The following is a 24837-nucleotide window of genomic DNA, read 5'->3' as shown; positions in this document are numbered from 1 at the left end:
AGTACAGATGGACAAAATAGAAAACAAAGAGCTAGATGATAATCACATTTTAAAAATCACATTAAATGTAAATGGCATGCCCCAATTTAAAGTCCAAGATTATCAAAAAAAGATTTAAAAAGTAAGACAATTGTATGTTGTCTACAAGAAACCCATGTTAACTATAAAGATATAAATAAGTTAAAACTAAAAAGATGAAAACTGGAGAGGGGCACCTGGGGGTACAGTGGGTTAAGCATCTGACTCTTGATTTCAGGTCAGGTCATGATCTCAGGGTTGTGAGATGGAGCCCCGCATCGGGCTCCACACTCAGTGCAGAGTCTGCTTAAGAGTCTCTCTACCTGCCCCCCCAAATCAATGCTCTCTCTAAAATAAATAAATGTAAAGAAAGAAAGAAAGAAAGAAAGAGAAAGAGAGAGAGAGAAACAAAACTGGAGAAGTTATATTAATATCAAAGTAGACATCAGAACAAATGATATTCCCAGGAACAAAAAAGATCATTTCATAATGATTAACAGGTCAATTAACCAAGAGGACATAACAATCTTAAATGAGTATGTCCCTATTAGCAAAGTTTTAAGATACACAAAGCAAGAACTGATAGAACTAAAAGAAGCAGACACATCTATAATTACAAAGTCAGAGATCTCAACACTCCTCTCTTAATAGTTAACAGAAGTAGACAGAAAATCTGTAAGGATACAAAAGATTTCAATCACCTGAGTTATGGAAAACTGTACCTAATAACAGCAGAATACATATTCTTTGCAAAAGCACATAGAACATTTTTTAAAATGGACCATATTCTGAGAATGAAACAAGTCTCAATAAATTTTTAAAAATTCATGTCATAGGGGTGCCTGGCTGACTCCATCACAAGAGCATCTGACTCTTGATCTTGGGGTTTTGAGTTTGGACTCCACGCCGGGGATAGAGATTACCTAAATAAATAAGTAAACTAAAAAAAAGTCATGTCATATAGACTGTATGTTTTATAACCACAAATTAGAAATCAACAACAGAAAAATACCTGGAAAATCTCCAAATATTCAAAAGCTAAACAACATACTTCCAAACACACAGGTTAAAGAACAAATCACAAGGGAAATTAAAAAGTATTTGGACCCGAATGAAAATTAATAACAAAATTTATGGGATGTAGCTAAGGCAATTTTTGATGGAAATTTACAGTTTAATGCTTGTATTAGAAAAAAAAAAGTCTCAAATTTATTACCTAAGCTTCTGACCAAAAAAAGCACAGATTAAACCCAAAGTGAGCAGTAGAAAGGAAACAAAAAAGAGCAGAAATAAACAAAACTAAAAACAAAAACATAGAGAAATTCAGTGAAATCAAAAGCTGGGTTTTTAAGATGAATAAAATTGATAATCTTTTGCCTTCAGCTATAAGGAAAAAGAAGATGCACCTCACGGCTGTCAGGAATGAGAAAGGGGACATCGGTACAGAACCTACAGTCGTTAAAAGGAATATTCCCTACACTTCATGGCAATAAAGTTGATAAACCAGATGAAATGGTTAAATTCCTTGAAAGACACAAACTACCAATGTTCACCCAGAAGATTTAGATAACCTGAACAGCCCTGTTTTTATTAAACAAATGTTAGTTAAAACCCTTCACATAAACAAAACGAAACTTGGAACATCAGGAAGGAAGAAAAAGCAATGTAAACATCCAGGCAAATATAACAGACCACAAGTTGGTACACTTTTTCTGTAAAGGGCCAGATAGTAACTATTTTAGGCTTCATGGGCCACATGGTATAAATAACAACTACTCAACTCTGTTGGTATAATGTAAGAGCAAGATAGAAAACACATAAATGATTAAGCTTGGCTATATTCCAATAATACTGTACTTTATGAACTCTGAAATCTAAATTTTTCACGTGACATGAAATATTCTTCTTTTGATTTTTTTCAACCACTTACAAGAGCAAAATAAACCCAAAGCAAGCAAAAGGTAAGAAATAAGAAGCAGAGGGGTGTCTGGGTGGCTCAGTCTGTTAAGTATCCAATTCTTGGTTTTGGCTCAGGTCATGATCTCAGGGTCATGGGATCAAGCCCTGTGTCAGGCTCCAAGCTCAGCACAGAGTCTGCTTGAGATTCTTTCCCCTCACTCTCCCTCTGCTCCTTCCCCTGCTTGTGCTTTTTTTTCTCTCTCAAGTAAATAAATGAAATTTAAAAAAAAATAAGAAGAAATAAGCAGAAATCAATGAAATTGCAAATAGAAAACAATGGAAAGAATTCAAACCAGAAGCTCATTCTTTGAAAGATCAGTAAAACTGACAAGTCTCTAAGCCAAACTGATAAAGAAAAGAAGATGCAAATTACTGATATTAGGAATGTTTTGATTTGCAGGTAACATGATTTCTATGTAGAAAATCCTACAGAACTGCCAAAAATTAATTATAACTAATAAAGTGGGTTTAGCAATGTTGCAGAATATAAGATCAGCATAAAAAAGCAACCATTTTTACATGCTGACAGTTAACAATTAGAAATTGAAATTTAAAAAATATCACGTACAATAGCATCAAAAAAATGAAATACTTAGGGATAAAGCTGACAAAAGATATGCAAGATTCATACTGAAGTCTACAAACATCGCTAAAAGAAATTACAGAAGACCTATATAGATGGAGAGATCTATTATGTTCATGGATGGGTTAGAAGACTCAGTATTGTTAAGATGCCAATTGTCTCCCAAACTGACCCATCGAATCAAGGCAAGCTCAATCAAACCTGAGCAGGTCTATTATAAAAATTGACAAGTTAATTCTACAACTTACTTTGAAATGCAAAGCACCTAGATTAGCCAAAACTATTTTGAAAAAGAACAAAGCTGAAAGATTTACACTATTTGATTTTAAGACTTATTACAAAGGTATATTAATCAAGACAATAACAGATCCCTGGAACAGAAGATTCCTAAAATAGACCCACATACATATGGTTGGTTGATTTCAGCAAGGATGCCATATAATTCCAAGATTCCATGGTAATGCCAAGATAACCTTTTTAAAAAGTTGTGCTGGAGCAACTGAATAGCCAAAGGGTGGGGGGGACAGTTACTCTACACCATATATAAAATTTAACAAAAATGGATCATAAAGCTAAGTATAAGAGCTATAACTATAAAGTTTCTAGTAGAAAATATAGGAAAAAATCTCAGCGAATCTCAGTGATCTTGGGTTTAGGCAAGGATTAATACATGACACGAAAAGCAGAAACTATAAAAAGAAACCGATAAATTGATAACTGATAAATTAAAAATACTTGCTCTTCAAATGACACTGTTACAAACATTCAGTCAAACCACAAACCAGAAAAGTATTTGCAAAACACACATCTGACAAAGGACTTGTATTCAGAACATATAAAGAACTTTCACAACTCAGTAATAAGGGGGCAAACAACTCAATTTTAAAAAGTGGACCAAAAGATCTGAACAGACATGTGAAAACCATGATGAGATACTATCATGCACCTATCAGAATGACTAAAATTAAAATGACTAACCATACCAAGTATTGGTCACGATGTGAAGTGACTAGCAACACTGCTGGTAGAAATGTAAAGTGGTACAACCACTTTGGAAAACAGTCTGGCAGTTTCTTAAACCATTAGACATAGATCTCCCATATGATGCTCCCATTCCACTACCAGGTATTTTCCCAAGAGAAATGAAAGCATATTTCCTCAGAAAGACTTATACGTGAATGTTCATAGCAGCTTTATTCATAATAGTCCCAAACCAGCAACAACCTACATAACCTGTCCACAGGCGAATGAATAAACAAATTGAGGTTATATTCTCACCAGGTAGTACTGCTAATAATAAAAAGTGACCAACTACTGATCCATGCAACAACCATGGAAAAATCTCACAAGAATTATGCTGAGTGAAAGAAGCCAGACAAAAACAGGAGTGCATACGGGATTCCATTTACATAAAATTCAAAAAATGGCATTTAATTTACAGACAGAAAGCAGACTCGACTGGAGACAGGAGGTGGGGAGGAAGAGTGGGTTGGAGGAAAGAATTATGAAGAGGCACCAGGAAACCTCTGCAGGTGATATGTCACCTTCATCGTGCAGATGGTTTCACAGCTGTACGCATGTCAAGTCATCAAACCGTTAGACTTTAAATATGTAGAGATTACTGTACTTCAATAAAGCTGTAAAGAAGGGGAAAAAAGTAGAATAAAGTGTCAAGTACTGAACTTTTCAGAATCTTCATGCTGAAGGGTAGAAGAAAAGGAACCACTAAAGGAAGAAGAGAAGAACTGATCACACACAGGGTAAGAAGCAAACTGTTAGGGGCGCCTGGGTGGCACAGCGGTTAAGTGCCTGTCTTCGGCTCACGGCGTGATCCCGGCGTTCTGGGATCGAGCCCCACATCAGGCTCCTCCGCTAGGAGCCTGCTTCTTCCTCTCCCACTCCCCCTGCTTGTGTTCCCTCTCTCGCTAGCTGTCTCTATCTCTGTCAAATAAATAAATAAAATCTTAAAAAAAAAAAAAAAAAAAAAAGAAGAAGCAAACTGTTAGTTACCAGAGAACCTATCTAAGAAAGTTTCAGGGGGGAGTTATAAACGGTGTTGAATGATAGAGAAATTAGGAAAGTTGGTGGCTAAGAAAAGACCAGTGGATTCGGCATTAGAAGATATGTATTAAAGAGGTGCCTGGGTGGCTCAGTTGTTAAGTGTCTGCCTTCGGCCCAGGGCGTGATCCCGGCGTTCTGGGATCGAGCCCCATATCAGGCTCCTCTGCTGGGAGCCTGCTTCTTCCTCTCCCACTCCCCTAGCTTGTGTTCCCTCTCTCGCTGGCTGTCCCTCTGTCAAATAAATAAATAAAATCTTAAAAAAAAAAAAAAAAAAGAAGATATGTATTAAAATACAAAGAGTACTGAAGCCAAACGTCAAGGGTTAAGGAGATAGGAGGTCAATGAGTTGCAGCATAAGGACGACACTCACTAGAGAAATAGTAAAAACAGAAGAGAGAGAGCTGATGAAAGATACAAGTTTTACTCATTAGTTATATACTCCTTTCCTTCTTGACGACCACAATGTAAATGGACTTATGTCTCATGGGCATCATAATCAAAGATACTGCATTAAAATACTGCATCATTAAAAATTTTTTTCCAGGACCACGGTGCCTGCATGGCTCAGTTGGATAAGAGTCTGACTCTTGATCTCAACTCAGGTCTTGATCTCAGCATTGTGAGTTCAAGCCCTGCATTGGGTTCCACACTGGGCATGGAGCCTATTTAAAAAAAAAAAAAAAATTGCAGGACCAAAACAGAATGATATTTACACAAAGATATTCCTTAGAACTTTCACACCTTTTCACTCTTCCACAGTTCTAAGAACTGACCTAAGAAATGACTGATGGGAGAGGATGCTCTGGTAACAACCCTGTTGAGTACTTGCTCCAGAATTTCTTGTCTGATCATCTCATGGATCTAAAAAGAACAGAACAGTCAATAACATATCCCATGGTGACCTTCAGCTTACAACTGCATCAATTTAGGTCAGGCAGAATGAGGAACAGTTTGGATATGGATACAACTTGACCGTTTATTTCAAAGACAAATACACTGCGAATCATCTAGAATGATACAGTCACTCAATTCTATCCTTATTCTGTGCTCAGAAGATTCATCAGCAGGGCAAACTACCATGCTCATTAGCCTAAAAGAGAGCTCATATGAAAGTACTGATGTGTTAGATTCAGCACCAAACAGGAATAATTCTACTTAGGTATCCATTACATGCCAAACCCTTATTTCTGACATTATGCTATGCATGACTTTCATCTTAAAATTTAAATGCCTATGAAAATTTCTGGAAATCCCAAAAACCTTCACCAAACCCTTCTCCAGTTTCTGGAAGCACAGTAGTCACCTTAAAAAAAAAAAAAAAGACTTGTTTTGAATTTTCACTAGAATTTTCATTAAAATTCTTACCTCAACTTGATTATTTTAAGGTACAGACTAATTTCTTTCAGACCTCAGACTAACACTAGATCAGTAGTAGTAAATTACATGCTTTACAGATGCCTTGACCAAGACAACATCTGTGTGAAACCAAAGAGAACCTCACTAGTTTTAGAAAAACAATTTTAAAAAATATTAAAATCTCTTACTCTTTTAATCAGATTACTATTTAAAAGGGTCATTTATATCACCTAACACACAACTCTCGAGGACTATTATACATTCACTTCGTAGTTCTGGATCAGAACACTAGATACACATTCAAATGAGCCTCCCAATAACATTTTCAGCAGACACTTTTGGCATGTAGCTACATTAATTCGAAGTCAAGAAAATGACGTAGATGAACCATTAGCAAAGTTGTTTAGCCTCAGACATAACCTAGCTTTTGTTTTAATTGAAAGGAAATGTATTTTTGAAAGCTGTTTCAGAAATTAAGATTGAAATGACAGTCATTATATGGTAATGACTTTAAAAATGTTAAGAACTATTTTGGTTTCTTCAAAAACAATGAACCAATAAGCATGATTCTTCAAGCCTGATGTTCTACAGCGACCTAAAAGATTATTTTTTTATAAAAGGCAATAGCATCCAAAAGCACCCCCCAAAACAGAAAATGATCAAAAATGATTTACTACTGGAGGAAGAAGAGGAAATCATGAAAAGCTAATTTATATTCAAACTTCTAAGAAACAGAAAAAGGAGAAATTAAAATAAATGAAAACCTCATATAAATAAAGGATGAAAAAGCAAATATTCCATCAGGCTAGATGTCATGTTTCAATTACTATCCCAACCTCTGTTCCTGGAAACGGCTGCATACTCAAATTTCCTTGTCCTCCAAGCTCCCAAGCAAATGTCATGCCCTGCTTATAATACAGTTTTACAGAATTAGGGAATGGTTGCCGAACTAGAGACTCACCTTAAAAGTTTCCAACAGGATATTAGCACCCAGCTTACATGCATGCTGGTTTGGTATTTTTGAAAGACCTGAGCTGGTTTCACTACTTTTTCCATCAAGAATCTTCTTTGGCCCATATGAATCCATTAAAATGAAGCCAAGTTCTACCAGGCCCTGAGTAACATGATCCCAACTATGAACACTGCAAGAAAACAAAGCTGAGTTAAAAAGAAAAACTTAGGAAGATACCTTACCTTTATAATACTCACTGTCATGTTACACATTTCCCAAATTTGACCTAGATCACCAACATCATTCACATGAACCTTTTCTTTCCATGCATCCTTATCTGTCAGAATTCTGAATTCTTGTTAGTATTCCAACTGACAGAACACTGGGAAAATCCAGAAACTACAGAATGTTCAAAAACATACAGACGAAGCGGGAATATTTCAATGTACCGACCATTACACATTTCCATTCAAGATTTCATGACTGGAAGCTAATTGCTGCTTCTTTTATTTCCCCCATGACACTAACGACACTTATATTCTATACACACAAGTTTGCCCCCCTCCCCAGAATGAGTTTCTCTATGGTAGAGACCATCTTGTAGTTGTATTTTTACCCATACAGACTCGCATTAAGACTAACATTTAGAGGGCACACGGTAAATATTTATAGCAGGAATATTTATATTCAAATTTATATATTCACATATTTATATCATATTCATATTTATAGTACGAATCAATGCATGATCTGGTTTCAAAAGCAATGAGCCAAACCTACAAATAACCTTTTGCACAGCAGTAGAATCCTCGGGGATACCCACAGTAGAGGAAATGCTATGCTTATAATAACCTCTGTATCATTTCTACTTGCTAAACAGCAACAAATTATAATAAATTCAGCATTAAAGAATAAAGGAGACAGTTGTGAACAGATTCTCATTACATTTCAACAGATTTTAATAATATTCACACACTGGAGATCTGGGATCAAGATAACAGCCTGAGCACATGCTCTATTCTTCGCACCCCCCAAAACCCACGAATGGCCGAAAAGATACACACGTCTGTATGTGTGCGCCTATATACGGTGCACTTACACAATCCATAACAATGGGGAAAAATAAGGTGTTTTTGACTGACTAGAAATTATAAAGAATCCTTAAAAAGTGAAAGAAATGTAACACAAGAATGAAAGATGAAGCCTCAGACCAGAGTGCAAAACGACGGCGTGGCTTCAAAAGCAGCTACCAAAGGCAGATGTGCTGGGACCTGGAAGGGACCCTGGGGCCACTGTGGGGTGACTGGCTGGAATTCCCCAGCATGAACAGTCAGGTACACAGCATCCTTCTGGACCTTCTTCTCCAACAGCCCAGTGCACCCCCAGTTATGGCAAGAAGTGAGTAACAATGAGGCTATACTTAGGTGGGATCTGTGAGTCGAGGAGCTCGGGCCTCAGAGGCAGAGAAGCACTCCGAGTATGCAACATGCTGACAGTTAGGGAGGTCAGCCCTTGGCATATCCTACCACCACCTTCACGGCAGAGGTACACCGTATCCCACAATATGGCACTCTCAGACAAACTAACGGCAATCACCAGCAACAATTAGGAGACAACCAATAATCACCAAATATAAGAAAAAAAGACCACCTTGAAAGAGAAGCAACAAAACTCAATGAAGAGAACTAATACCTGAGGGAAAAGGTTAATGGAACAAAAAGGAGATTTTAGAAGTCTAATAAATATCCTTAAATGAGAATATTAGATCATGAAACAAAAAACAGACTGGCATGAAAAAAGAACCAACTGGAAATTTTAGAAATGAAAAACATGATTGCTAGAGTGTGAAAACTCAACAGATAAATCTAAGAGTAAAATAAACAGGGCTAAGAGCAAATGAATGAAATAAAAGAACTAAGATTTTTGTAGAATTTCACATAAAAAGACAAAAATATGAAAAGCTTGAAAGAAAAATTGAGACACGGAATACAAAGACATCCCAACAGCTAACAGGAGAGAATGGAGATGAAAAAAAAGGGAAGAAATTAATTAAAGAAAATAAGGAGAAAAACAGTTTAGGAAAGACACGAATCCTTATAAATGAAAGGTCACAACAGGTATCAAGCAGAAATGACTTAAAAAGGTACTTATATAAATTGTGTTAAATTTCAGAATATCAAAAATAGAAATGAAGTCTTACAGGTTCCCATGAAGAAAAGAACAGGTTATCTACAATAGTACAAAGAGTCAGATAATCATTAGCCTTTTTATCAGTAATTCTAGATGCAAAAAGACAACGAAAAATGATTATAAACTTAAAATTTTATACCTGGTCAAACTACTGTTCAGTGGGAGGGCAAAATCAAGACATCAGAGATGACAAGACTCAGAAAGTTTACTATCCATAAATCATATCAGAAAGGATTATAGCAAAAATTACATACTAATGGTATCTTTCCAAGAGAAAAATACGAGATTCAAAAGATAAACATAAGCAAAGAAACCAGTAAAATTTACTACAAAATCTAAATAAGGTTCTAATCTTGGAGAAAAGAGACAATTATAGTCCATTTGCTACAAAATGTCTATCTGTAACAGGAAAGAGCTCAGACACAATTGTTAACTAGGGAAGTAAACATAACCTGGAAGCTGAACTGGTTCACAGGTGATTTTTTCCTAGTACACTTAATGTTCTGTACCTCCAAGTATCTGCAGGTAAACACAAAGTGTATCAACAGAACTGAATACAGCAAACCATAGAGGAATACAGGACTACTGTTCATGATGCCCCTTAGCCTGTTTTTTTTTTTTTTTTTTTTTTTTTAAGATTTTATTTATTTGAGAGGGAGAGAGAGAGTGAGCACAAGCTGGGGGAGAAGCAGAGGGAGAGGGAGAAGCAGACTCTCCACTGAGCAGGGAGCCTGACTTGGGGCTCGATCCCAGGACCCTGGGATCATGACCTGAGCCAAAGGCAGATGCTTCACTGATTGAGCCACGGAGGTGCCCCAGCCTGTTTTCTTCCTTTTGGCTTAGGCCACATGCAAACCAATATCTCTGAGGTGTTTATTGTGTGGTTCTCCCCAATATTTGTGCATTTGGTTCTAGTCTCCAGAATTCAGCCTCAACACTCCCTTACTGTGCCTGTCCAGGTCACCACAACTTATTTAAGGTAAAGTCTCATAATTTACTGTAGCAGAACATTTATGTTAAGAATATATGGGGAGGGGGGGTGAGGGGATTGGGCTAGGCCAGTGATGGGTATTGAGGAGGGCATGTATTGCATGGAGCACCGGGTGTTATACGCAAACAATGACTCACGGGACACCACGTCAAAAACTAAGGATGTACTGTATGGTGACTAACAGAATATTAAAAAAAAAAAAAAAAAAAAAAAAAAAGAATATATGGGAAGGGCACCTGGGTGGCTCAGTCAGTTAAGCTTCCAGCTCTTGGTTTTTGCTCAGGTCATGATATCAACCCCGAGTCAGGCTCCACACTCAGTGTGGAGTCTTCCTAACACTTTCTGTCCCTCAAAACAAAACAGAACAACAAAAAAAGACCTTCTCTCTCTCTCCCTTTCACGTGCTCTCTAAAATCAATCAATCTTAAAAAAAAATGTGGAAAAAAAGAATATATCACGTCATTCCTTCTCATGGCTGAGTGATATTTCAGTGTTTGTGTATGTGTCATATTTTCTTTCTCCATTCATCTCTTGATGGACACTTGGGTTGCTTTCATATCTTGGCTATGAAGAAATAGATAAAGGGGATTAAGAGGAAATTCCAGTTATAAAATAAGTAAGTCACAGAGAGGAGAAGAATAGCACAGGGAATAGTCCATAATAATAATAATATCCTACCACTTTGTATGGTGTATGGTTCTATGGTGACAGATGGTGAATACATTTATGGTGAGCAATGAGCAACGTACAAAATCATCAAATCAGTATGCTCTACGCCTAAAACTAATATAACATTGCACGTTGATTATACTTAAAAAAACACATCGGATATTAACTAGACTTATTGTGGTCATCATTTTACTACATGAACAATGAATCATTATGTTGTACACCTAAAACTAATATAATATGTCAGTTATATCTAAAAAAAAAAAATCTTAATGCTCTGGTTATAATGTCAAATATAAGTCTGCTCAGCCCTATCTTCCCCACAAGCACCGTCATTTTTAGAGTGTTAATTTTAAAAAACAGGTTTTCCAGAAATATACTGTGTTACAGGAGAAATGTGAAAAATCAACTCTACTAAATACACACTAACAGGCAAGTCTAAGTCTAAATACAATACCACTAAAATGTGGTGGGGGGGGGGTCCAAAAATTTAATCACATGAGGTTAACTGACTGGGGCAAGCATGTATAATTAACCATCTGCTTATTTAAGGGAGTCTAGTAATATTCTCCAAATCCCTCCCCACTGAGGTTTGGTCCTACCTGGTGTTAACAGTGAAACCCACTCTAACTATAGATGGAGATAGGATTCCAGGTCCTATGGCTGACTGGGACTTCCAGAAGGGCAGCTTTCTAGGAATTTCCTGGCTAGCTAATATGCCTGTATCTTTAGCCCAAACTGAAGAGACCAGGTTGGGAAAATACAGGAGATACAACTATAAACCTCAGGAAAAAGAATAACCAGATACAGAGAAGATAAAGGAGCTTTAAAGCCTATCAATGGGTAAACCACTCAGAAACAAAGGATTCTAGTCTGAAATTTGCCTTATGTGCCAACCTCGTGTAAATTCAATCTAAATGAGAATTCCAGGACGTGGAATGAGATTTACCTCAGATTATGGCTTAAATTATAAAGCTTTAAAACATTCGATCCACAAAGCAAATATGACACAGTAAAGACAGTTACAACAGCTAATGTGTATCTTGAAATTAAAATAAAAACCAGTGTAGTTACCAATCTTTTCAATTTGGTTTAAAATGGATTTGTCTAGGGACACCTGGGTGGCTCAGTCAGTTGAGCATCTGCCTTTGGCTCAGGTCATGATCTCAGGGTCCTGGGATCAAGCCCCACATTGGGCTCCTGCTTGGCATGGAATCTGCTTCTCCCCCTCTGCCACTCTCCCTCACTCATGTTCTCTCTCAAATAAATAAATAAAATCTTTAAAAAATAAAATAAAATGGATTTGTCCAAAACTGCTAATTTAGTTTCATCCATCAGCCCCAAACTTCAACAGTAAAAGTAAATAAAACTTTTAATGTTTTTTTACTCACCTAAAAAGCCAATGAAGACTCAGACCAAGAAAGAAGTGTAATATCATGACAGGATCAAAGGCACCCACTTTAGTTTTGTATTCTTGCTATCAAGGTGGCCAAGAAATCAAGCCTTGGGATTTAAGGATTTTTCGATATGGGAAAAGCTTGCTTGACCAATTTCAAGGGATTAAACCTTGATATGTGAAGTCAACAGCCATAGTCATCAATTTTCTCTGATGAACCCCAAGTATGGAATCACATTGTATTTTCCAACACTAAATACCTTGTGAACCCACTGGGGTTTGGTTCATGAACTCACCTATTCTTTACAACTTCCAAGATCATGGTTGAAACACATGACCTATGAGGGACTAGATTCTGAAGAAATTTTGAGCCTTGGAGAAGCTGAAGATCCTTAAAGCTTTTTACAACCGAAGCTTTTAAAAGGTCAAACACCTAATATAATGAAAGAAACAGGAAAATGAAGCAAAAAATGAGAGCCGATGCTACAGAATCTTAACTCTGTTAACTGTTCCTACTTGCTGCCATACACTTACATCCCTAAGACGGCCGTTTTACTAGGTGAGTATGATATAAAAATTACGACTTCCAGTGCGCACTTAAAAGAGTTGAAGACAGGTAGGTATTCCTTAAGAAAAAGGGCTGGGGTGTCTGGGTGGCTCAGTTGGTTAAGTGTCCAACTCTTGATTTCCGCTCAGGTCCTGATCTCAGGGTTGTGAGACGGAGCCCCACGTCGGGCCCCACACTGGGCGTGGAGCCTGCTTAAGATTCTCTCGCTCTGGAGCACCTGGGTGGCTCAGTTAAGCATCTGCCTTTGGCTCAGGTCATGATCCCAGGGTCCTAGGATCAAGGCCCATGTCAGGCTCCATGCTTAGCGGGGAGTCTGCTTCTCTCTTTCCCGCTGCCCCTCTCCCTGCTTGTGCTTTTTCTCCCTCTTGCTCTTTCTCAAAGAAAATCTTAAAAAAAAAAAAAAGATTCTCTCACACTCCCTCTCCCTACCCCCCCTCACTCTCTCCCTCTCTGAAAAAAGAAAAAAAAAAAAGAGAGAGAAAAAGGAAAAGGGCTAAAATCAATATTAATATTACCCACAATCAGGGCACACATATGAGAAAAAAGGGTAAAGGATTTTATATTTCCATCCTTAGAACTACATTGCTCTCATTAATTTAAACTCAATCAGGGATAATTTCTTAGAAAGCTGCACCATAATAAAACTACTAGTGAATTCCTAGCTAAACTTCCCATTCTTGCCACCTGGACTGTGTGATATGTTTCCACTCTTCTTCCCACTCACCACCTGGCTTACCACACCATATGAAGTAAAGGCATAAACCAAGTACCTGAACAAGTCTCTGGGCAGCCCCCAGAAAACAGCGTGGGCCTACATGCCTTACAGAGGAATTTGCTGCTAGCAGAATGGGCTAAAAAAGGGCTCTTGTACTCCTTATCAACTATAGGAGGAAGCAAAAAGTCATTAATAAATACCTGTTCCTCAAATCTTTGTATTCTTGTTACAGAGAGCAGGAGGGCAATGCTGAAGGGACATATGCTGTTACTGAAATCTCCTTGCTGTCCTGCCTACAGAGAAACCAAAAAGGAGTCATCATTCACATCTTAAAAGTATAACATAACCTACTGAATACAGATCCTAAAATGGATCAGAAACCTAAATTTAAGACCCAAAACTACAAAACTTTAAAAACAAAACATATTGGAAAATCTTTAAAACCTTGGATTAGGCAAAGATTACTTAGATATAATACCAAAAGCATAAGCTCTGTAAGAAAAAATTGATAAACTGGACCTCATAGAAAGATGAGCCAAGATTGGGAGAAATACTTGCTAATTATATACATGATGAAGGACTTAGAATATATAAAGAATTCTTAAAACTCAATAATAAGACACGCAATCAAAAAATGGGCAAAAGATTTATAGAGACATTTTCCCAGAGAAGATATCAGAACAGCTAATCAGCACACGAAAAAATGCTCAATTATCAGTCTTTAGGGACTGCAAAGCAAAACCTCAGTGAGATACTGTTTCATACACACCGAAACAGCTATGATAAAAAAGACAGACAATAACAAATGTTGGAGAGGATACAGGGAAACAGGAACCCTCATACCGTGCTGGTGGGAATGTAAAATGACATAGCCACTTGGGTAGTTTCTTAAAAACGTAAATATACATTTATCACATAACCCAGAAATTCCACTTGTAGGTATCTATCCAAGAGAAGTGAAACATATGTCCACACAAAGACCTGCATATGAATGTTCATAACTGCATTATTCATAGTAGCCCGAAGTAGAAACAATTCAAATGTCCGTCAACTGGTGAACAGCTAAAACAACTGACAGATTTCTTATTTAATACTATTAAACAAGAAAAAAGAATGAAATACTGACACAGGCTACAACACATGGATAACTTTGAAAACATCATGCTAAATCAAAGTCATACACAAAAGATCATTTATTATATAATTCCATTTCTATGAACTGTCTAGTAAAGATCAATCTATAGAGAGAGTAGATTAGTGGTGGCCTGGGAATGTGAATTTACTATAAATGGGCATGAGGGATTTTACAGCATGACGAAAATGTTCTAAACTTGGATTATGGTGATGGCTGCACGAGGTAAACTTATGAAAAATCTCTAAATTGTAAACTTAAAATGGATGAATTTTATGTTTTATAAATTATATCTCATAGAAGAACAAATACCATATGATTTCACTCATGTGGAATTTAAGAAACAAAACAGATGAACATAAGGAAAGGGAAGGAAAAATAAGATGAAAACAGAGAAGGAGGCAAACCATAAGAGACTCTTAACTCTAGGAAACAAACAGGGTTGCTGGAGGGGAGGTGTGTGGGGGGATGGGGTAACTGGGTGGGTGATGGGCACTAAGGAGGGCAGTTGATGTAATGAGCACTGGGTGTCATATGCAACTGATGAATCACTAATTTTACCTCTGAAACTAGTCTAATACATTATATGTTCACTAAACTGAATTTAAATTAAAAAGTTATATCTCAATAGGGGCGCCTGGGTGGCTCAGTCGTTAAAGGTCTGCCTTCGGCTCAGGGCATGAGCCCGGCGTTCTGGGATCGAGCCCCGCATCAGGCTCCTCTGCTGGGAGCCTGCTTCTTCCTCTCCCACTCCCCCTGCTTGTGTTTCCTCTCTTGCTGCCTGTCATATAAATAAATAAAATCTTAAAAAAAAAAAGTTGTATCTCAATAAAGTTTAAAAAAATAGAGGTCTTTGAGGCCTGAAAGAAATGATACCCAAAAGACAATAAACAAAAATAATAACAAAAAAATCGACAAACAAAAATAATACAGTGGCGTAGATCAAGAAATCAAAACTGGTAGGGTGTCCAGGTGGCTCAGTCGGTTAAGCGTCTGCCTTTAGCTCAGGTCATGATCCCAGGGTCCTGGGATCGAGCCCGCATCAGGCTCTGCTCAGCAAGGATCAGGCTTCTCCGTCCCCCTCATGCTTGAGCACATGTGCGCGCGCGCTAGCTCGCTCTGAAATAATATCTTGAAAAAAAAAATACAAAACTCATTCTTTGGAAAGATCAATAATGTAGTTACTATAAACCTAAATAAAAAGAAGAGTGAACAGATACTGAGGAGATAAAGAAGCTTTAAAGTCTAGCTCCACATCATGGTCTTTGAATATCCTTTCCTACAAAAGGGACCCAGGGCTCCTTGGAGAAATGGCTGATATCCATATGGATGGGGAGCCTTGGATAGCAGTGCTCAAAGGGTCACGTCAGAAGGACACAGACGCGAACTTGAAGGATCCAACTGGCCAAATATGGGTCATTTGGAGTAATGAATAATGAATACAAGGAATTAAAAAAGGTTAGTGGGTGCATAGCAATATTCAAAAATATAGGAGGGGGGAGGCTTTTTTCATGGAAGCCAGCTAAGAATGTAGAAGGAATAATAGACTTAGAAATTTTTTATTTTAATTCTACCATTTTGTAACTCCCAGTATAATAACTGATTAAGGCTTAGAATTGTCAGTAGCTGGGAAAACGAAAACCACTGCGTGGAACGTTGCTAGATCTTCACGTGATCTAAATTATGAGCCCGTGGATTACTTTCTATCTACAAAAGGAAACACAGATCTTTGCAAATGAAGAAAACTGATGGTCACCGTCTTAACCAAAAGAAAAAATAGGAAAAAATAGGTCTTTTATCTGTATACTACTTTTCTTTAAAAGGGTTCAAAACACTTCTAATTTTAATCTTACTACTTCGCAAATATTTAATGATGAATGACTTGGTTTCGCAAAACTCCATAAGAGACTACTAGAAATAGGCACTATCCCAATTCTTATATGGAGAAACAGAGGTCAAGGTTGAAGCTCATCTACAATGATGATGGAGTTATGTATGATTAAACGTTAAGTTTCCTGCTGAACAGTCATCTTTTTTTTTTTTTCTTTTTAAACACCCAAACATTTAAGCATGGTTTTAAAATGGAACTTGCTTAAGAATGTGGTGACATATATTTTCTACTTTCAGAGTAAAAGGCATCCTCTAGATCTACAGCCACTGTACAATGCTTCAACTCGTCTCCTGTCATTAACATGCATCAAAGAGGCTTGAGCTCAAACACCCCTGTTTCATAAAGAGCTCCTGGATCACCGTAGGAGTCCGGGGCTACCTTTAGGTGTTTCAGGAGTTCTCTGCCTAGTTCACAGTCCAGTTTGATGGCAAACACGATGTGTAGAATAATGGTGCCTTCCACATGACGCAGTTCGCCTGATGGCACGGTAACAAGATCCAATAGCCTAAAAGATTCAACAGAAGGGTATGAGCTACAGATTGAGCAAAAGACAAGAGCGCAGATACTCAGATGAACAAGCAGACCAACTCAAGCTGAACTCATACCATCACTGGAGGCAGGAAGTGTAAATTCTACTACCTCATTTCTTGCTTCTTTGTAACAAAACTTCCTGAAAGCATGAATTATATCTATTATCATTAATTCCACTTCTTTACCTGTTCTCAGTTAAATCCAATTCAACCAGGCTTCTGCCCCTCTCTACCCACTCCCCTCAATGCCATGTGACTATTCTTGCAAGGGTTACAAATGACCTCTATGTTGCCAAAACCAATAATCAAGTCCCATCTTAATTAACACCCCAGCAGATATGACACAACTGACCACTTCTTTCTTGAAACACACTCTTGTCTTCTGGGGCACGGTCAATGAATTCTTCTCCAATTTTTCTTTCTTTTATTTTGGCTGGCTCATCCTCCCTTTAAATGGTGGAATGCCTCTGAGCTTAGTCTTGGGTTTCTTTTTCTTCACAATCTCCCTAGGATTCCCTATCCAATCCCATGGTTTTAGTTCTTTCCAGTCTCTTATCTCCAGTCCTGACCTCTCCCTCTAGCTCTAGACTGTCTGCTTAATACCTCCAAATGGGAAGCTAATAATACATCTCAAACTTAACATAGTTAAAACTGAGCTTATTTCGTCCTACACCTGCTTTTCCATCAGTCCTTCCTAACTCGGTATATAAGACCACCTTCTAATCAATTGCTCAAGCCACGTAACAAAAAGTTACCTTACAGTAGAAGTGGTAGGCTGCAATCAGATTAACAGCATGAGCTCTGAGCCAAGCTGCCCTGATCAAAATCTCAGCTCCACTGCTATATAACCTTGGGATATTCCTTGATTTCTCTGTGCCTCGGGTTCCACATGCATAAAGTAGAGGCAAAACAGGGCTGTTGTGAGGTTTAAGAGCTTAGAACAGCACCTGGCACAGGTAAACACCCTACAAATACTTGCTTTAGAAAAAATCTTTTTTCAGACATACCAAGCTGTGTCTGGCATTCATACTAACTACTCCACTAACTGAAAATGTTCTTTTCCCTGATCTACATATTGTGGTTCTTATCATTCCGTCTTCAGTTAAAGTAACACCCTCTCCAAGAGGTTTTCCCCGACTCCCCCACTCTAAAGTAGCTACACTGTCACTATCATGTCATCCATCTGAGTCAGCTGCATAGCACTTTCTAATAGTTCTCTTATTTATTTTCTGTTCTCTTCTCACCAACATTTAAACTCTTTGAGAGCAGCGACCTTGCTGACTGGTTCATCACTATAGTCCCAAGGCCAAATAGTTCCTGGTACAGAGTAGAAACTTCATCAACAGCTTATAAACTTGCAACTTACACGACAATTACTGCTATGCTCCTGGAGAGCTGTAGATGAGGGAGGTGAAGAGGCTGCTTTAGTACTGAGCAGCTCAGAGAGGACTAGGAAGTTCTCGGCTAACGTGAAGGTAGGGACTGAAAGGCTAAATAACAAGGAAGTAAAACACACAAGAAGGGCATCTGTCAAAATCATTTTATTTCTGTACTATATTACTCACTCATCACCACTCTGGTCCTCATTGTGCTGCTTATCTAGCTCATTGAAGAAAGTTATGATTCCTTCCAAAGCCCTCCTTCTGCTTCCCTGAAAAAACACAAAATAGGTAAGGTCTCCCCATAAGAGCAAGATCACCAAGTTGAACTTAAAGTACTTTTCAGCTTAGAGGATTCTCAAATATGAACCTACATAGGTAAATTACAACCTAAAATCACACTAAGCATTTACAGAAGACTTTTTCATGTTGAGACTGAGTTTGAAATGCATCTTAGTGTCAGACTTCAGTTAGAGGCTGGACAGTCCACCCTTTTTTGAGATCTTTATCCCTTCTGCTACCCCCCACCCACACACACAGAATGTGGGAGTACAAGAGTCATGTATGTTTTCCTGGGCTGAGGAGCATGACCCTTTTACCCATCATATCATCAGACATGAAATGAAAGCATCTATGCCCTAGTATGTAAATCAAGGGTATGAATAAGCTGAATGGCCCTACCTGATCATTCCACTAGAGTTTAAAAAACATATATTTATTTTTTATTTATACCTTTGAGGAGAGAACCAGAAGCTGATAGACCAGAGGTGGTATTTCTTGAAGATTCAACTTGGAGAACATCCTCAACACTTTTTCCACCACAAACTCCACCTCTTCTGCAGTCAGAGGGACATCCCTGTGGATCAAAGACTCTCAAGGCCAGAGCTATGGCCTAATTTGGGAGATATGAGAATATTATAACTGCCTCCTTGTCTTTTATCTGAGAGAGAAACTTAAAGGGGGCCAAAAGCTTTACACAAGTCATATTGGAAAAAAAAATCATAGTTATACTTTAAATAAGCAATTATAGTAAAAAAAAAAAAAAAAAAAAAGAAGGGCGAAAATCCTGTAACAGAAAAGAGAGGTACCAATACTCTTACTCGGGGGAGAGCAGTGTTTGGGGTTGCTAAATTTCAATTTCTACAGGCAAGTTCACACAGCAGGGTAAAACGAGAAAAGGGAATAATGATGCTTACTTGAACATGGAGGTGAGCTGGATTACATATTGCTGATCCCATCTGGTTCAAGAAAATGACAAAGAATATGAAAGTTTATCTCAATTTAACTTATTTGCATATTACTATGTAAAATTAATAAGGAAGGAAAAAAATTCAGGCCATTTCAAGTTTGATTTGGTACTACTGGAAAACAAGATCAAAGAATCAGGGGCGGGCGCCTGGGTGGCACAGCGGTTAAGCGTCTGCCTTCGGCTCAGGGCGTGATCCCGGCGTTCTGGGATCGAGCCCCACATCAGGCTCCTCCGCTATGAGCCTGCTTCTTCCTCTCCCACTCCCCCTGCTTGTGTTCCCTCTCTCGCTGGCTGTCTCTATCTCTGTCAAATAAATAAATAAAATCTTTAAAAAAAAAAAAAAAAAGAATCAATGAAATAACAGCTTTTAACCTATAAAACTGCAAAAATCAAAGTTTGGTGATATTCAGTGCTGGGAATTTTGGGGAAACAAATGCTCTCCACATACTATTTTAGAGAGTGTATACTGATATAACCTTTCTGGAAAGACAAGCTGGCAATACTTATCAAGTTTAAAAATACACATAACCAGACACCCCCTCCTCAAATTAGTATTAGAAATATATCCCAAGTACACACTTACAAAGTCACCTAGATATGTAAGGATGTTCACTGCAACACTTTTTATAACAGCAAAAAACCCAAGTAACCATATATTATTTATTGGGGAAAAAACATTCTTAACAATCAGAAATTAGCCATTTATAACAGAATAATATGGAACTATTAAAAAGAATGATGTAGAGTTGTGTATACTGACATGAAGAGATGTGTTAAATGAAAAATGCAAGGTGTATTACAATGTGTATTGAATAAACTCTTTAGGGTATTAAAAACAAATGGGGGTGCCTGGCTGGTTCAGTTAGAGGAGCATGCGATTCTTGATCTCAGGGTCGAGTCTGACCCCCATGTTGGGTATAGAGATTACTTAAAAATAAAATCTTAAAAAAATTTTTTTTAATTTAAAAACGAATGAATAAATAGATAAGCACACATGAGCTGAGATATACTTAAAATTATGTATGCTAAGGATCTTATGTAAAGAACCATAAAAGCTGTTATTTCTGATTTAGGTAATCTCGGGTGCTCCCTTCTGTTTCTTTTTAACATACCCAAATGTAATCACTGTATTACATAACTTAGTATTCTCTTTATTTCACTGACTGTAGTAAGGATTTTTCATCTTTGATGGTTTTTTATATTTCACTTTTAATGGGTTTAAATTTCATGGAGTGGCTCTACCTTAACTTACGTAGGTTACATACCATAACTTACATCTCTCTATTATTGTATACTTAAGTGGGTCACAATTTTCTGGGTCGAACATGTTCATGTATGAGGATTTCTTATTATGCTGGAGTCTTTCCTTAGGGTAGATTCCCATATTTCTGGCTTAAAGACACAACCACTACTTATATATCCCACTCATTTAAAAAAATATATAAAAGATGTAGCAGCAGGGTGACTTCTCAGCCTTAAGGACCTTGGGACTCCAAATAAAGCTAGAGGACAAAACTGCGTTAAGATGAACAGTCAAGTAAATATAGTCTTAGAACAGAAAATATAGTAAATAATCTCTCAAAAATTCATCGTGGACTACATAAATCATTTTACAGTTGTATATTACAAACAAAAAAACAGACTAAAAGACTTAGTGATACAAATTCCTGAAATAGACAGTAATCCTTTTTTTGGCCACTTGTACGTCTGAGAAAGTGCTACACGTTAGTAAGACTCACCGGCCAGAACACAGGGTGTTAATCAACTGCTTCTTACATTCTTCCCCGCTCAGTGCACCTAGAAATGCAAAATACACTGAGAAATAAATTTGATTAACTAGCAAAAAAGCCACTAAAATTGGAAGAAAATTACCTTTTCCATAATCCAGATTTTCCTTGTTGGCAACAAGGGCAGTGAGAATAACGGGTAATAACTCCAAAGACTTTCCATTTGTTAAGCTGCCCTCTTTGATAGCACCAACAAACTCCTTGGCTAATTCAACCAGTAATGATCCTGGAAAATTGTGAGCCTAAACATTCATGGGATAAGGAAAATGTTAGCAGAAATCTAGATGTTCGGTATCTCTTTCCACAAATAGTGTCTCTTGCTGAATTAACAGTAATAGCACTGAAACCCAGAAGTGGTACTATAAGGGATCCTGGAAATCGTCTGCTCTGGTACAAACTTATAATTGTAAAAGATTTCAAAGGTCAGGATCCTCCATCAGTTCTCCAATGTTTTCAAATACTCTTCAAAGATATCAGATGTCCACAGTATCAGAAATTAACATAAACATGGGTTTATGGCCCATCCATCATCTATTCTGTTTTTTAACAGTAGTTCTTATTGATAAGTAGGAACTATGCTAGATTTGCACATTTAAGTTTACACTCCCTCAACAAACTACAATCCCCGGCCCCAAATCTACCCAAAACCAAAAAATTTTGTTTTCCATCTTACCTCTAGCATTAGTAATCCTATGATCTCAGACGCTACTTCTTTCTGCAAATCCCCTGATTCCACTAAGTGGATACAACAAACGTATATCTTAAGTCTCCTAAGAGCTCCAGCTTCCTCAGAGCAGGGGGAACCTTATTGTTTTAACGAGCGGTACAGAAACAAAGAAAGAATAAAGGAAGAAATCTTAAAAAGCTGAAGAGCAATCAGAAAAAACAAACAACATTATAGTTTAATATAGAAGTAGAATTTTCAAACTACTGATTACTATAATGTTTAGAACAGCAATATTTAGGAGCTTTACAAAAGCACATAAATTAGGCAGATGACTGAAATGTCATCTTTTCTTCTTCCACCTACATCATTAATTTTTAAAACAAGTTCATAGTGCAAATGGAGAAATACCTTCTATTATACCTTAGAGCCTTTTCACGTACAGTAACCCAAATTAAATGTCTTTAACATATTCCTCTTCAAAATATAACTGAGTCATGTCAGCNNNNAGGAATGGCAGAATAATAACGACCTCAGAAAATCCTTTCCTCCATAAAAGCAGTAAGAAAACTGACAAAAATAATGAAAACCATCAAGAACAATCCTGGCAGAGGGGAATGGTATCTGGTTGCCAGAGTTCCCACAAAATATCATTTAAAATGTCCCAAAAGTATGGCCCATACACAGGAAAAAAGAGAATAGAAACTGTCCCTGACAGAGCCTAGATGTTAAATTACTAGACAAAGATTTTAAATCTGCTATTTTCAGTATGTTCAAAGAAGGAAACGATGCCTAAAGAACTAAAGGAAATGTCTCACAAATAGAGACTATCAATAAAGAGACAGAAATTGTAAATAAGTAGGGGCACCTGGGTGGCTTAGTTGGTTGAGCATCTGACTGGATTTCAGCTCAGGTCATGATCTCAGGATCATGAGATTGAGCCCTTTATCAGGCTCTGCGCTCAGCGTGGAGTCGGCTTGAGAATTCTCTCCTTCTGCCCGCCCCACCCCACCCCCACTCAGTGCACATGCTCACTCGCTCTCTCTCAAATAAATATGAAAAAAAAATTGTATTATAATAAATAAATAAAAATTCTGAAATTGAAAAGTACAATAATTGAGCTGAAAAAACCACAATAAAGTCTCAACAGGAGATCTGACCTGGTGGAAGAAAGAACCAGAGAACTCAAAGATAGAGGCACTGAGATTATCCAGTCTGAGGGACAGAAAGAAAGAAGAAACATGAACAGAGCCTCAAAGACCCGTGGGATATCATCATGAGTGCTAACACAGACATAATGAAAGTCCCGGAAGACAGAAAGGGGCAAAAAGAAGACATAATGGCCAAAAACTTCCCAATTTTAATGAACACTAATTTGCACATTTAAGAAACTCAGTAAGTTCCAATGATAAACACAAGAGAAGTACACCTCAACATACAATAGCAAACAAAATCAAAGACATCTCATCATAACAAAGGCCATATGTGAAAAACCCACATCATACCCAATTATTAAAGATTGAAAGCATTTCCATAAAACATGAAAAATACAAGGATGCCCACTTTTACCACTTCTATTCAAGATGGTATTGGAATTCTAGACAGAGTAATTACTGGATTTAGGGCCACTGAACTGTACCCTTAAAAGTCAAAGACAAAGAAAGAACCTTAAAAGCAATAAGAGAGAAGCAAGTCATCTGGGAAACAGATATTCAATACAATTAATAGCTGCATTCTCATCAAAAAGAAAACAAAAACAACAACAAAAAAAACCCCACAACATTGAAAGGCAGAAGGAAATGGGATAACATAGTCAAAATGCTGAAAGGACTGTCAACCAAGAATTCTACAACCAGAAAAACTATTCTTCAAAAATTAAGAAGAGGGGCGGGCACTTGGGTGGCTCAGATGGTTAAGCATCTGCCTTCAGCTCAGGTCATGATCCCGGGGTCCTGGGATGAGCCCCATGTTGGGCTCCCTGCTCAGCAAGGAGCCTGCTTCTGCCTCTGCCCCCCTCCACACCCGCCCCCCTGCTTGAGTGCTCTCTCAGATGAATAAAATCTTAAAAAAAAAAAAAAACATTCAGTTTGAAAAACAAGTAAAATTATCCCTATTCATAAATGACATAATCTTGTTTATAGAAAAACCTCAAGTATCCACAAAAAAATAAATTATCAGAGAGCAGCACCTGGCTGGCTCAGTTGGAGGAACATGCGACTCTTGATCTCAGTCAGGGTCGTGAGCTCGAGTCCCATGTTAGGTGTAGAGATGACCTTTTTTTAAAAAAAGATTTTATTTATTTGACGGAGAGAGAGTGCACAAGCAGGGGGAGTGGCAGGCAGAGGAAGAGGGAGAAGCAGACTCCCCGCTGAGCAGGGAGCCTGATGCAGGGCTCTATCCCAGGGTCCCAGGATCATGACCCGAGCTGAAGGCAGACACTTAACTGACTGAGCCACCCAGGTGCCCCTTTTGAGATTACTTAAAAATAAAATCTTATCTCAGGGTCCTGAGATTGAGCCCTGCATCCAGCTCGGCACTAACTATGGAACCTGCTTGAGATTCTCTCTCTCTCCCTCTGCCCATCCCCTCACCTGCTCGTTCTCTCCCTCTCTCCAAATAAATTTTAAAATAAAATCCTAATAAAGGCTACTGCATTTCTACATACTAGCAACAAACGATTAGAGGACTAAATTAAGAAAATTCCATTTACAATAGCATCAAAAAATAGAATACTTAGGAATAAATTT

The 24837-nt window shown here is 37.7% G+C and overlaps 1 protein-coding gene across 1 annotated transcript in view; it reads right to left on the bottom strand.

Annotated features, from left to right (window-relative positions):
• FANCI (FA complementation group I) overlaps nt 1-24837 on the bottom strand; it is a 77765-nt gene that overhangs the window by 37201 nt on the left and 15727 nt on the right. The window contains exons 4-14 of the mRNA XM_008687773.2: nt 22100-22230; nt 21512-21668; nt 21379-21436; nt 19587-19628; nt 19123-19246; nt 18577-18662; nt 16860-16986; nt 13659-13751; nt 12472-12608; nt 6939-7119; nt 5395-5482 (exon numbers count right to left, since the gene is read on the bottom strand). Of these exons, the coding sequence (XP_008685995.2) occupies nt 5395-5482; nt 6939-7119; nt 12472-12608; nt 13659-13751; nt 16860-16986; nt 18577-18662; nt 19123-19246; nt 19587-19628; nt 21379-21436; nt 21512-21668; nt 22100-22230 (1224 nt within the window). The remainder of the gene's footprint in view (nt 1-5394; nt 5483-6938; nt 7120-12471; nt 12609-13658; nt 13752-16859; nt 16987-18576; nt 18663-19122; nt 19247-19586; nt 19629-21378; nt 21437-21511; nt 21669-22099; nt 22231-24837) is intronic.

Source organism: Ursus maritimus, unplaced genomic scaffold (assembly GCF_017311325.1).
Source record: "Ursus maritimus isolate PB19 unplaced genomic scaffold, ASM1731132v1 scaffold_27, whole genome shotgun sequence".
Taxonomy (NCBI): Eukaryota; Metazoa; Chordata; class Mammalia; order Carnivora; family Ursidae; genus Ursus; species Ursus maritimus.
Note: the sequence above shows the minus strand (reverse complement) of the source record. Positions and strands in the feature narration are given on the sequence as shown.